This window comes from Zingiber officinale, chromosome 5A, assembly GCF_018446385.1.
Source record: "Zingiber officinale cultivar Zhangliang chromosome 5A, Zo_v1.1, whole genome shotgun sequence".
Classification (NCBI taxonomy): domain Eukaryota; kingdom Viridiplantae; phylum Streptophyta; class Magnoliopsida; order Zingiberales; family Zingiberaceae; genus Zingiber; species Zingiber officinale.
The window spans coordinates 8620069-8633972 of NC_055994.1; the positions used below are offsets into that span (position 1 = coordinate 8620069).

At 38.0% G+C, this 13904-nt stretch overlaps 1 protein-coding gene across 2 annotated transcripts; it reads left to right on the plus strand.

Annotated features, from left to right (window-relative positions):
• The first annotated feature begins 6371 nt into the window (after positions 1-6371).
• Positions 6372-13486, plus strand: LOC121979756 (G patch domain-containing protein 8-like). Of its 2 annotated transcripts, none has more exons than XM_042531749.1 (9): positions 6372-6529; positions 6620-6734; positions 9416-9502; positions 9773-9968; positions 11145-11299; positions 11548-11691; positions 12188-12288; positions 12415-12598; positions 13261-13486. In XM_042531749.1, exons 3-9 carry the CDS (start codon positions 9434-9436, stop codon positions 13264-13266), a joined length of 855 nt encoding a protein of 284 aa, XP_042387683.1. In that variant the 5' UTR covers positions 6372-6529; positions 6620-6734; positions 9416-9433; the 3' UTR covers positions 13267-13486. The 2 variants fall into 2 exon arrangements, with proteins under 2 accessions (XP_042387683.1, XP_042387682.1); XM_042531748.1 differs by having other exon boundaries at positions 6410-6531; positions 13247-13486.
• The last annotated feature ends 418 nt before the right edge of the window (positions 13487-13904 follow it).

Genomic DNA, 13904 nt, shown 5'->3' on the forward strand with positions numbered 1-13904 from the left:
AAAGAAGCAAGCTGGAATCCAAGCCTGATAGAGGCGCCTCCAGCTTGAAGGCGCCTTCAGCCTTGTTGAAGGCGCCTTCAACAGGTCAAAACTGACTATTTACGCTGCGGATAAAGTTTTATCCGCTCACCCATTGGAGGCGCCTTGGACCCTCGAGATCAGATTTCCAGAGGCTATTTAAAGGCCCCTGGAGCTAGGAATTCAATACAAACTCAAGTAATCAATTGTATAGTCTTTCCTAGCAATAGTTCTAAGTTTCAAAGTGTAAAAGACTTCTTCGCCTTCAACAAAAGGAGATCTTCTACTGCGCTTTTGTCACTGCCCTGGATTAACAACCCTTTTGGTTGTAACCAGGTTAAATTCATGTCTTCTACTTAATTTCTATTTCTTTATTTGTTATTATTTTTCTATTGCTTTTCTGAGTTGAAATCCGAGGAGGGTATAGTTTATTTTTGATTTCAGCAATTCACCCCCCTCTTGCCGGCCTCCGCTGCACCTACACGATGGAATGTCAAGTTGACATGAATCATGCAGTTGATGTGGCTAACTTGCCACTTGGGACATTAGAGTTTCCTCCCCTCCCTCCCCTAGGCATGCTCAAGGAGTGCCACGGTCACCATCGCCAGAGGTGGTGGGGGAGTTCCTACCGTAATAGCAACCTTCGACAACAAATAGTCTTACGGAAGAATGCAACAGGGCTAATGGAAATGGAGGGGACAAGGAACCTCAACAAAAGAAGTATTGGGCCAATCTCTTCAAGGATAATCAGAAGACGAAGCTCGCCTTGTCGCTAGAGTAAAAGACTTACTTTTGACTACGATGATATAGATAGTGTTGAAGATGCATTGGGATTCTATCTTGCCGGTTGCTTCACGGGCCCGCACCCTGGGATAGATGGCGTAAAAAATATTGGTGCTCACTGGAAGATTAAGCACACATATTTATTGCACATAAATGGGTGGGCAGTCTACCGCTTTGACACAAAAGAAGATCGAGAAAAGGTTCTACAGAGAGGGCCATATTTTATCTTTGGTATTCCTATTTTCTTGAAGATCATGTCAAGATGTTTTCTCTTTAATGAAGATTGTTGCTTTGTTCCTACTTGGATTCAAATCCATGGGCTACCGTCGGATTGTTGGACGCAAAAGGTGCTAAGTATGATTGGATTGGAGGTTGGAAAACCATTGTACATTGATAACTTGACGCGTACGAGGGACCAGTTGGAGTATGCTAGACTCTTGGTGAAAATTTCGCCCATTGGAGGAGGGTGTATGAGGTTCACATCACTTTGCCTACTGAAGTTTAAGTTGACCTTCGTATCGTTTATGAAAGCTTACCAGATTTCTGTGAAATGTGTAAAAGATTGGGCCATCGTTTGGGCACTTGTCGTCGAGGTGATGACTCGATGAGGCAGTAAGCAACTTGGTCAGGAGATAATGTGCAAAATGGTGCCAATGAGCAGCGGCAATGGAGGCCAAGGTCACAATCAACAAAGAGTCAGGGGAGAACAAGATTGCGGTAGCAATGGAGGTCGGCACAACAAAGACAAAATGTGGAAGCATCGGTTGAGCGTAACAACTTGGAGAATATCGTGGCAAATTCTACTCCAGTGTCTATGGAACCTCTTATTACTCATACCAATAGGGGAAACGAAATTACTGTTGAAGTTCAAGGTGTTGGAGTCAAAGAGTCATTGACCAAAATGTAGTCCAAGGTGTTGTTGACCACACCGTTGAAATCCAAAATGTTGAAGTCCAAGATGTTGTTGCTCAAGTGGAAGCCCAAGATGTTGACCAAAATGGGATTAAGATGTTGACCAAGATGGGATACAATATGTTGACAAAGATGGGATACAAGATGTGGATCACGTTGGTGTGGAGGCAATACAGACGGTAGAGGAGGAGCAACCACAAAAGTTGCCCATTTAGTATGTTCCAGCTTGGGAAGTTCATCCTCTTCGTCCTCATCGGTTGAACAAAGCAATATTGCACCAAGTGAGACAATACATACCACATATGAGGTGTCAACTTTATCTTTACCGTCAACCACATCTTTGAGTGCAAGTGGGGGTGCTGGAGCTATCATGCCGACACCAAGTTGTGGGAGACAACTTCGAGCGCGAGTAGGGATCCTCTGGTCCGCATTTAGCGGACCAAGCCCTGGTCCACTGCAATGATTGGAGGAATTCAATAGTCCCCATCTGTTAAACAGGTGAGAACCATTCAATCCCTCCAATCCCTCCAATCACCAGGGTAGATGGGACCAGAGGATTCCGTCTGCTTTGGGCGTGAGCAACTCGCCGCGCGAGGTGGTCAATGAAGGATGTCGCTTGGAATATTACAGGATTTCATAAGCCCCTAAAACAAGGGGGAGTGCAACACCTCCTCAAACACAAAGACATCCAAGTAATTACTCTATTAGAGACAAAGTTGAAAGAGGAATCTCTAGCTCCAATTCTACAAAGGCGTTTCATAGGTATGAGTTGTGCTCATAATTTTAATATGTCTAGCTATATGGTCGTATTTTGCTTCTTTGGGATTTACAAAAAGTAGACATGGAGGTTTTTAAGACAACGGATCAAATCATTCATTGTCAAATCAAATGCAACATATCCAGAAGGAGTTTCTTGGTGACAGTGGTTTATGGGCTGCATTCGATTGTCACTCGAACGCCTCTATGGGAGACACTTGATGAGCTTGGTGTCGTTATTTCTGAACCTTGGATCGTAATGGGGGATTTCAATTCTATATTATTTATACATGACAAGGAGGCTCACCGATCACCAATCATGAAATGCGAGTTTTTTAAAACTTTGTGTAAGCGTGTAAACTAGTGGACCTTCACTCCATTGGATGTCGACTTACTTGGGCAAATGGTACGGTCTCCTCCAAATTGGATAGAGTTTTGGTTAATTCCTTTTGGTTAATGGCAGACTTTGATGCGTATGTGGAGTTTACGGCTCATGGATGACTCTCGGATCACTCTTGTGGCATAATGCACAAATGGCAAAAGATCAGCCTCCAAACTAGCCTTTTAAATTCCTAAACATGTGGGCTCTTCATGAGGATTTTCAAAGGATTGTGAGGGACTCCTGGACAGCCCCGACCGAAGGACATGCTCAATTCGTGCTCAAGTTAAAATTGAACCAATTAAAAGGCCGATTGCAGGAATTGAACAAGAAAAAGTTTGGGCACGTCTCAGAGAAGACAAGAAGAGCAAATGCAGAATTAAAAGGGATGCAAAGAGATATATTAGAGGGAAGGACTTCCCCTACAAAGTATATACATGCCCAGAGGCGAGCCACACTTCTTGCGGAGGCGAAAAAGTAATTTTACCAATAAAGGGCAAAAAATGCGTATCTAAAGAGCTCATATAAATGTACTAAATTCTTTTATGATGTGGTAAAGAAGAACAACAAGAGAAATGCTATTATTACACTCACCAGAAGGGATGGGGAGCAAACATCAAGCATTCGTGAAATGGCGGAGAAATTTGTAAGCTCCTTTCATGACTTATTTGGCAAAACTGAAACATGCAGTCTTATGGACAACAATAGTATCCCTGGAAGGAAGCTAAATGGAACCCAATCAGATGGGTTGACAAGGTCGGTGGGTGAGGGTGAGATCAAAGAAGCCTTACATGACATTAGATGTGACAAGGCACCAGGTCCGAATGGCTATCGAGCGAAATTTTTCACTTCATCATGGGAGATAGTAGATCCGGATTTTGTGGTAATAGTTCAAGAGTTCTTTTAAGAAGGGAAATTGCTTAAACAGTGAAATCATACATTGACCACCTTGGTGCCAAAGGCAGATCATGCCCTGGGGTATCGGATTATTGGCCTATCTCATGCTGTAATGTTTTATATACATTTAGCCAAGATCTTGGCAAGTCGATTAGCTTCGGTTTTGAGCTTCTTGTTGGATCCGGCTCAAGTAGCATTTATGCAAGGAAGATCAATTGGAGACAACATTAATTTGACCCAAGAATTGCTAAGGAAACATGCGCGGAAAAGAATATCACCAAGGTGCATGATCAAGGTTGATCTGAAGAAGGCATTTGATACGGTGGATTGGGAATTTCTCATGGAGGCACTCATTGGTTTTGGTTTTCCCTAACGGTATTGTGAGTGGATTAGAGAATGCGTAACTACGACCTCTTATTCAATTTCCCTCAATGGCGACATCTATAGATACTTTAACGGATAACGTGGTTTGAGGCAAGGTGATCCTTTATCTCCTCTCTTATTCGGTTTATGTATAGAAGTACTCTCAAGAAGGTTGTAGGTTGCTTGTTTTCACCCTCATTTCTCCATCATCCTATGTGCAAAGAGGTTGACATCACCCATCTAGCTTACACCGACGATTTGATGTTGTTTGCCTGGGCGGATGAAACCTCCATCAATGTTTTAGCGGGTTGTTTAGAACAATTTGGTTGTGAGGCAGGCCTGAAGACCAATCCGTTGAAATCTCACATATATATAGTTGTGGTTGATGTGGGGATGAAGGGTCGGCTCCTACAGATAATTGGATTTCAAGAAGGAACTTTTCCATTCCAATTTTGGGTATTCCACTTGCGTCAAAAAAGTTACAGATTGCCAACTATGACCTCCTATTTGAGATTATTATAAAGAAGATTAACTCTTGGCCAAAACATACATTATCATACACAAGCCGACTTGAATTGGTGCGAACGGTACTACAAGATATGGAGTGCTATTGGCTTTCTTTGCTTCCTATACCTGAAGGGGGTTATTAAAAAAATTAAAACAATATGTCGGATGTTTGTATGGTCTACTAAGTTCCCTCCAATTGCATGGGGCACTTTTTGTCTCCCTAAATAAGATGATGGCTATGACCTCCGAGATCTAAGTGCGTGGAATAAAGCTCTTTTAAGCAAAACCCTCTGGGAAATCCAATCAAAGTCAGACTCGCTTTGGGTAAGATGGGTTCATCATCACTATGTTAAAGGGCTGATTTTTGGCAATGGAAGACTAAGGCTTTGGATTCACCACTTATTAAAAGACTTGTGCAAATTCAGGACAAGATTCAAGTAGCTAGGAATGGAAATGGAGCAACAAATATGAAGTTGATTGAGTGGCTTGCGGTGAAGAAAAAAGGGGGTGGCAAATGCTTATGATTTCTTTAGACCGAGAGGGGCTTCGGTGACTTGGGGATCTTTGATTTGGAGGCCGAAAATCTTACCAAAACATCGATTCATTGTTTGGTTACTTGTACATAGGAAGCTACGAATGACGGATAGAATGCTCTATGAACCGAACAAGAAGTGTATGCTTTGTCGGCAACAAGATGAGTCAAATAGACATTTGTTCTTTGAATGCCCCATAACATGTGAGCTATGGAAGAAGGTAAAGCCTTGGTTGGAGTTTCAACATGACTTCAGATCAGCAGGGGAGTTGCTGTAAGTTTTTGGATAACATTATAAAGAAGACAATTGCAAAACAAAGACTCGATACCTGAGCATTTCCAACATGATTTATACTCTATGGGAAAGCCACCAATAGATGCAGATATAAAGGGATGGCTCCTGATATTGGGAGGGTGTTTCACAAGATTCAAATCCATGTCCATCGGTTCATCGACTTATCCTCAGCGTAACACTCATCTGTTCTATATTGAAAGACATTTGATTGCTGCCCGTTTTCTGGAATTGTTGTTCGTGTTTTAAATGTGTCCGCTAGCTGGAATTGCAATCCATGATTTGATTATTATCCGTGTGTGTGAATTTTTGTAAGCATCATGTGGCCGTGTGATGCAATCATTGACTCGCGTGTGTGCATGCAAGTCAACATGTGAACTTGTGTGTGTGTGAAAGGTCACAAGTAGATTAGTGGTGAGATGTGTACGTGTCTTGTGCATGGTGGATTTTGAGAACATCACAATGGGTGTCATGTGCCCATGTGATATGTGATTGAGGGTGTGTGGAGTTTGCCTCAACTATAGAGGTGAATCTCCTAGCTATCTTGTATGTTTAACATTTGGTTTCAGAATCTTCACCTCTTAAATCAGTTTCTATATATATATATATCTATTTTCCGTGAATTTGAAGAGGGATCATAATCAATTGTGATATAATTCTAACCACGATCTAATTATAATTGTAAAAGAGATCAAAAGAAGATCATAAAAAAATAGATCCAAAGAATCTACCCTCCTCAGCTATGCCTTGGGACATCAAATCTATGATTATGAAATTTGGAAGGATTATTGATTAATCAACAACTATTCGATGAAATTGACTTGGATAATTTGATGAAATTATTATTTTTCTTATTATTTTTTAAATTTTGTTGCGAGTTTTAACCAAGTCCAAAATAGGCTACCCGTTAATCCACCCCGCTAGCCCGATAACCCACAAATTGAATATCTGCAAACCCTAAATTACCAGATCAGGAGAGAGGGCAGGGCCACTGCGGTTGCTGGCCTGCCCCCTTCGCATCCGCTGGTTTTCCACGCTGCTGCGCGCGGCGAGCATCGAGCGTCTGGGGAAACTCAGGCGACCCAAAACCGTGTCGGCCTCTTCCGTTATTTCGATCTCACAGCAATGATTTTCCTTGTTCTGCATCGTATTAAGTCGCCTTCCTTTTCGTTCGTCGCAGTGTTTGATTCTGGCCTCGCCTTGGCTACGGCGAACCAGAAATTGTAGCTCTAGCGAGGCCGAGCGGTTCAAACGATTGGAACGGCAATTGATTCGCGTCCTTCGTTCTATCCCGGGTACATGTCTATTCTAACTCATTTTGTTATTTGCGTTGTCAACTTGATATTCAGTTTTTTGAAGTAATGAACGACTGATCAAATATTAAATTAGTTACAATTTGTACTTTTTATCTGTTTTATAGTCCATAATTTGTTGCTTCTGTTGTGCTGCTGCATGGTTTATTATTTGTGCTAAAATGTGTCTAGGGCTGCAACTGTTAATTTTGTAGAACTTACAGTGTTTGTGGGAAAGATAACAAATAATTAGCAACTACCTAACTTACAGTGTTAATAATCTGTGTTATTTCCTACTTATAGCCCAAAACATATCAAATATGATTACAACTTCTTATTCAACTTGCATTACGTTGCTTCTTTTCTATTCTCTTATCGCAATGTTTTGATACAATTTAATATTGCGTAAACCACATCTCCTCTTTTTTTTTTTTTTTTTTTTCCTTCTCATATTGATTTATTTTGACATACTTGAATCTTTTTATAGACTTGTATTCTTTGTCCAATTGGAGTTGGGACAGAGAAATTTTGATAAATACATGAGACAAAAGTCTTTATGATATGAGACAGTTGTTAGAGATTTTAGTTTGAACGTGCTGAGTGGAATATCGGTGTAATCCCTTTTCAGTTTTAGGTTAGAATCTCTTATGATGTATGATGAATCAATTGTCGTAATTCATCTTTCTCGATTAAATTACCTATATTCTCCAGATATAATTGATGATTTTTGGTAATGCAACTTCGATAGACATCTTTTCCATACATTCAAGTTTTTTTTAATGGATTTGCATATTTTATTTAGTTGCTTTTAAAATTAGCAATAGAATACATGAACCATTCAATTCGGTATTTGTATTTGTTAATATGCCCTAATAGTTTAACATTTTAAGATGACTTTTACCTTTTTGTTGCAATAATTTATTTTTTAATGCTAATTGTTAAAATCCATTGTATGTCAGTTCATTCTTTTGTTGTACAAATTACAGCAACACAGTAACAATAAATTTCGAAAGTCATGCCAAATAATTGTTGACAATTTCCTATATTTTCTCTTTAAGAACAAAAGTTTTACAAACATTACAAGACAGATTTTTACTAGCCTATTTGCTGGCCATTACCAATCTTTGGGTTGCTGAAAGCTACTGCAATTAATAAAGTTTTATTGTGGAATTGGCCGGCCCGTCATGGAAGGAGGGTCTTCTGACCATTCTACTTGGTCGTGGAAAATGAACTATCTTCCTCCAATAAGACTTATAGTTGTGATGAGTAATGTACAGCCGGAGAATGTCTTGGTCATTGAATAGTAGTTTTTCAGTAACCATGTTGACTTTGTTGTAGCTGCCTTGGTTGCGGATAATTAGTTTCCAGACTTTTATTTCTTAATAATGACCAATTTAATCACTGCTTATCACATTACAAATACAAACCAATACATTCATCAAATATGATGATTTATAATATGAAATTCAATTCGCATTCAACTAATTCACTATGGATAATCACCTTAATTAAAATATTCCATGCATCACAATTATCTCCAAAGCTTTTCAATTTTTCAAAAACTGAACTTTCACAAAAGAGCAAATAAGAAACAAAAAACATTTAGAAATTGGTAGGAGCATCACAAAGAGTTCAATCTTGCATTCTATATCAGAACACTGATTCAAGCTACTTGAGTATTCATTAGATGCCACTAACTCCTATATTGTATTCATAGTGTGTTTTCCTAGACGCCCTTCTGTTCCCTTAATCTTACTTCGTGTTGCGTCTATCTTCTCTTATAATATTGCATTGCATGATCACTTCTTTCATCACTATCAGAAGGTGATTTTATATCTCACATATTTGTTTACATCCAAGCATTAAATTTAAGTAATCATCAATTATTGGATCTTGATCGTCTTGTGCCTATGATAATTGGAGCAATCATTTGATCCTGTAAAAATGGAGAACTATATTGTTTAATGAATTGATTGATAATGAGCATAAATAATTAAAGAAATACAACTATTATATTTACTTATTAATCTTGTCTATGTCTTAGCATGTTTCTTTGTTTTTTAATAACGAATTTCTATTGTAGTTATACAAATATCCTACAGTTGATTAACATGGATACACATGATATAAAAAATGAATACATATGTTATAAATAATAAATATAAAGAATGGGTGAACATGCACATATGTGCAAACATATATGACATAAAAAACGAGTGAGAAAACAATATGTATATGATATAAAGATGAGTTCTGGAGTTGAATAAAATGAATACACCTAATATAATGACCAAATACATATGTTAAGAAAAATATAAAGAACTGATGCACATGAATATATGTGTGAATGAATGTACATGATGTAAAAAATGATCGAGAAAACAATATAAATTTGTTATTTATATTATGGGAACTCGTTTTACTCAATTTTAGCATTCATTCTTTATATCATATGCATATTATTTTCACGATCATCTTTTATATCATGTGCTCTCAAATATATTTATTTATTCCCTAGTCACTTTTCTCTTTTGTGAATACATTGCTTCTTTTAGGTTGAGGCGTGCCTATTTCATTTGCTCTCAGTCCTACTGAAATTTTAATTGCTGTGGCACTTTATCATTAACCTTTTGTTTCTATGTTTTTCTTGAAATGACACTCCCAACTAACATTGTATTTAACAGTGTGTTAAATTCATCATAATGGAAGATGAAACATCCAGTGGTAGACATGAGGCCTTCTTTCAAAATAAACAAGAAGCAAGGGAAGAGGTAAATAACTGTTGTGTAGTTGCCTAATTGATTTTAGCATGTGTGCTGCCTGTGTTTAGACTGTTTGACCTAGCTTCTTCTATAATCTTCCCATTCTATTTGCAAGTGCCTTGAACATATATTCTTCATGATAAATGTTCTCTTATGACCCGATATACTGTATACTTCCGATATTCATACACAAAGCCATGCTCGTCACTTTGTTTTTCTTCATGGTTGAATTTGTTTGGACGCTTTCAATCTATTGATCTATTTTCTTCGTTTGAAAAGGCATACCCTGATTCCTTGGCTGAGGATGTGCCGGGAGATTTTCGTCTGCCTATATCTCATAGGCCCACAGAAAACCTTGATACTGATAACCTGGAGCAAGCATCTTTGGATACACAACTAACATCATCCAATGTAGGATTTAGACTTCTGCAGAAGATGGGGTGGAAAGGAAAGGGTCTTGGGAAGAATGAGCAAGGTACTTGATTTCGCTATTGCTTTAGGATGTTGTTAGACTCTGCCTTTGGACTGTTGGTGTGTCAATGATTACTTATTTCTTCTGTGTTAAACTGCTTCTATCATGTGGATCAGTTATTTCTTCTATGATTTCTTTATTCTTTCATATGTGAAAGGGCTTTAGTTCTTATCAGATCGTTAATGCTTTGCGAACTTCTTTTGTTCGTCTTGCATTAGGAAATATGAATTTCTATGCTTTGTTTTTATTAGCTTATTGGATAGTATACCCTTGCAAGTCAAGAAGATGAATATGTGACTCCACTCTTGGTATCCATGATATATTGCTTGTTGATGGGGTTTCCTTCTCATGTTATGAACTTTATAACAGGGTTATTATTTCACATTTGGCTCTTTATCAAGAATCAAATTTTGGACTAGACAGTTTAAGCTATTTAATTGTTTCCTCTGGTCAATTGATTGGTATTTTCACATATCAATTTTCTTTCTATTTGTAGACTGACATGCACAATTTTCCAACCAAATCAAGAGGTTGATATGACAATGTAAAGAGTTTGAAATTCTGAATGAGGTTTGAATGGTTTGAAGAAAAAGTAGATGAATTCGTTTGAAATCCACTTATTTAGTCAAAGTATTGAAAAATGTTTCGTCTGTTTCCCATGAAATTTGAAATGTGACTATCACTCATGGTAGTCTTTAAATTGTTTAGTTGGTTGGTTAAATAATTTTTTCTCTGCCGTCATGTTCCCTAAGATTCTCTGTTCCCCATTATCTCATGAGGCATGAAGTATTCCATCCCTGAGCGCATGATCTCATAGGATTGTCCATATGTAGTTTGTTTTGCATTGGGGACAGTTTACCTTTCAAGACACAATTTGAGCTCTTTCCAAATCTCATTGTCTTCCTATACTCCTTTCTGAATCAGGAGATGATAATAGTTATCACAAGACTATCTGGATATTTCGATGAGAAATTGGTTATAGCTTAAATCAGAAATTTCTGAGTCAGAAATTAGTTATCTGACTATTTGATCTCTCCTTGCGGAACCATAAATTTAGTGATAGTAGATTTATATCTTGAACTTGCATAATTGTCTGAAGCAATTTTTTATGCATTGATCTTATAGTTCCACGGCTTTACTATTTTTACTGAGCTTGTATTTTTTGATGTGGGCATGCAGGCATTACAGAGCCCATAAAAGCTGGAATGAGGGACCCAAAGCTTGGGGTTGGAAAGCAAGAAGAGGATGATTTTTTCACTGCTGAAGGAAACGTCCAAAGAAGGAAGCTTGATGTTGAATTAGCTGAGACTGAAGAAAATATAAAAAAGCGGGAGGTATGGTTTCTGATGCTAGCATTTATTTGATTGTTGTGTTTCCAGTGTTAGATGCTTTGAGGTTGATGCTTGACATTGTAAACCTGCATTATAGTATAAGGCAGCATACTATCATATATGCCTGTCTTTTTTGATGGGAATGATATATCATAAGGAAGCATCAACTCTCGAGGGTCTTGAGAATTTCGTGCACTTTTTATTACCTGGTGGCTTCTTCTGCCTGCTTCGTGCCAATGATGACAATCCAGGTTGTAGCAGAGCGCGAGCAGAAAATCGAATCTGAGGTCAAGGAAATAAAAAAGGTCTTTTTTTGCAATCTCTGCAACAAACAGTACAAATTGGCAATAGAATTTGAAAGTCATCTGAGCTCTTATGACCACAATCATAGAAAGGTAACTTGTGTTATTCAGTATCAGCTTTTTTTTCCCTTTAAGATTGTTCCAATTTTTTGCAAGATACTATCTGGATTTTGCATGGACGGACTAATTGGTTTATATAAGTTCTGCAAGAGATTTTTTAACTCCCATGTTCTGTTACATATTTTGTTCTAATGGAGATTAAGTGCCTTCTAGCTCCCAATTCCAATAGTTGGTAAAAGATAGATGATAAAGCGATTAATGTTCTTGGTTTTTGAAATGGAGCCAATTTTATTAGTAAAATTATCTAGGGTAATTCACATCAATGTTCACTAAATTTTTTTATTGCGCCAAACTCCAAGAAACAAGTACATTTTTTGGTATTCCTTTCCATTGTCATTAAAAAAGTTTCTTAAATGGATCTCAGTTTCATGGTTGTAACTAAATTGATAGTCTCATCTGTAACCTTATTAGAATAATGATCGTCCCTACAACATGTCAATGTGGCACTTATGCTTTCTAAAATCTACAGAGATTCAAAGAAATGAGAGAAATGCATGGAAGCAGCCGTGATGATAGGCAGAAAAGAGAACAATTACGTCAAGAGAAGGAAATGGCCAAGTTTGCACAAATGTATCCTATATACTTTTGCTTTCTTACACCTCCCTGCACTTTTATTTAATTTTTTTTTTCGTGTGTATATGTGTGTGAACCATAGAGCATCACATCTTGTTTGCATGTTTATTTACTCTTTTGCAGGGCAGATGCACATAAACAACGCCAACAACAGCAACAACAGCAGCACCAACAACAGCAGCAGCAACAGCAGGAAGGTTCTGGGACCTCCTGCGATGTCAGTGCACCAAAGGTTTCTGCAAAAGTACTACAACAGGACCAGCGACAGGCTCTGAAATTTGGCTTCTCTAAGCAAGGCAATGCCAAGGTTGGTTATTTTGGATCCCATCTTGTTAATTGAGGTTTCGTTTTTGTTACTTCTAAGTTTAGGATACTGTATAATGTAAGCTGTGTTGTTACAACATAGCTTGCTGATCAAATATCAGATCCGACAATGCTTGATAATATAACCCTTATTTAATAGCTGCATATGATCCTAAATCGTTAGGGCTCACAGTTTATCATTGTTGTTGAACCTCTGCGCTAGTTGGATTGAGTTGATAGTAGATACTCCCTCCTTTACATCAATTTCTAATTAGCATGTACTTATACATCAATGTTGCTATATAGATTCAATGCGTCTATCATAAATATAATAATGAAGACGCAGAATGCATGGTGTTTTCAATAATGAAATTGTTGGAAACATAATGCATGATGTATAAATGGTTTCTCAGAAAATTCAGAATTATCTATGTCGAAACAGGATACAATATATCTGGCACAAACAACTTACTTCTGTTTGCTTTGATAGAAAAGCTATATGATTTAACCGAGTATGCTCTTTTGTTTTCTCAGTAGGCAGTTTATTCAGTTTGGGTAACATGAATGATTTCCATATTTACTTATCCATGATATCAAACTTTTGTAGCAGCAAAACTACTTGTTACTCGTTTTCTTGTTCACCATCTGACAGACTTCAACTGGTAGCAATAGTAAGAAGCCAAAGGTGGCTATCAAGGTGTCTTCAATCTTCGGCAACGACGATAGCGATGAGGAGTCGTAGGAATTTCCTTGGAAGGCTATCAGTTTGACGAAAGCTGTAATACTATTTCTTGGCCGAATGGCCTTAGAATGTGCACTGTAAAATCTGATGCAAATCGACCAACATATGTTGACATTTCTTGTGTATTTTAACCTTTAATTTTAATCTTCATCCCGTGCTTCAATTCTTGTGTTTCTTGCTGTACTAATCATGTTTCAGAATTTTAGGTCAGAGATTCAAGTGTCTTTTTTCGTTTTACTTGTGTCAAATATTTGACAGTGAATTAATAGAAGCATGAAATCTAATATTTTTTTGAAAGTTCATACTCTTTTAAATATTTTGCCCGAAATGGGTGCGTATATCTCTCCCGTTAAAATCCCGTGTGGGGTCCACTGCAGCTGTGGCGTTGACTTTACAGAAATACCCCTACGGCGTTGACCGTTGAGCAATTCAAACTACGAACGAAATGTGTGCTGACGGACGAGCGCGCTCATCGGTCCGATCCATGCGCCAACCCGACGACCATTCGGACGGCCGGCCGCAACAGTCCGCCTCCGCCGCCCAAATCTTTCAAGTTCGAAATCTCTCC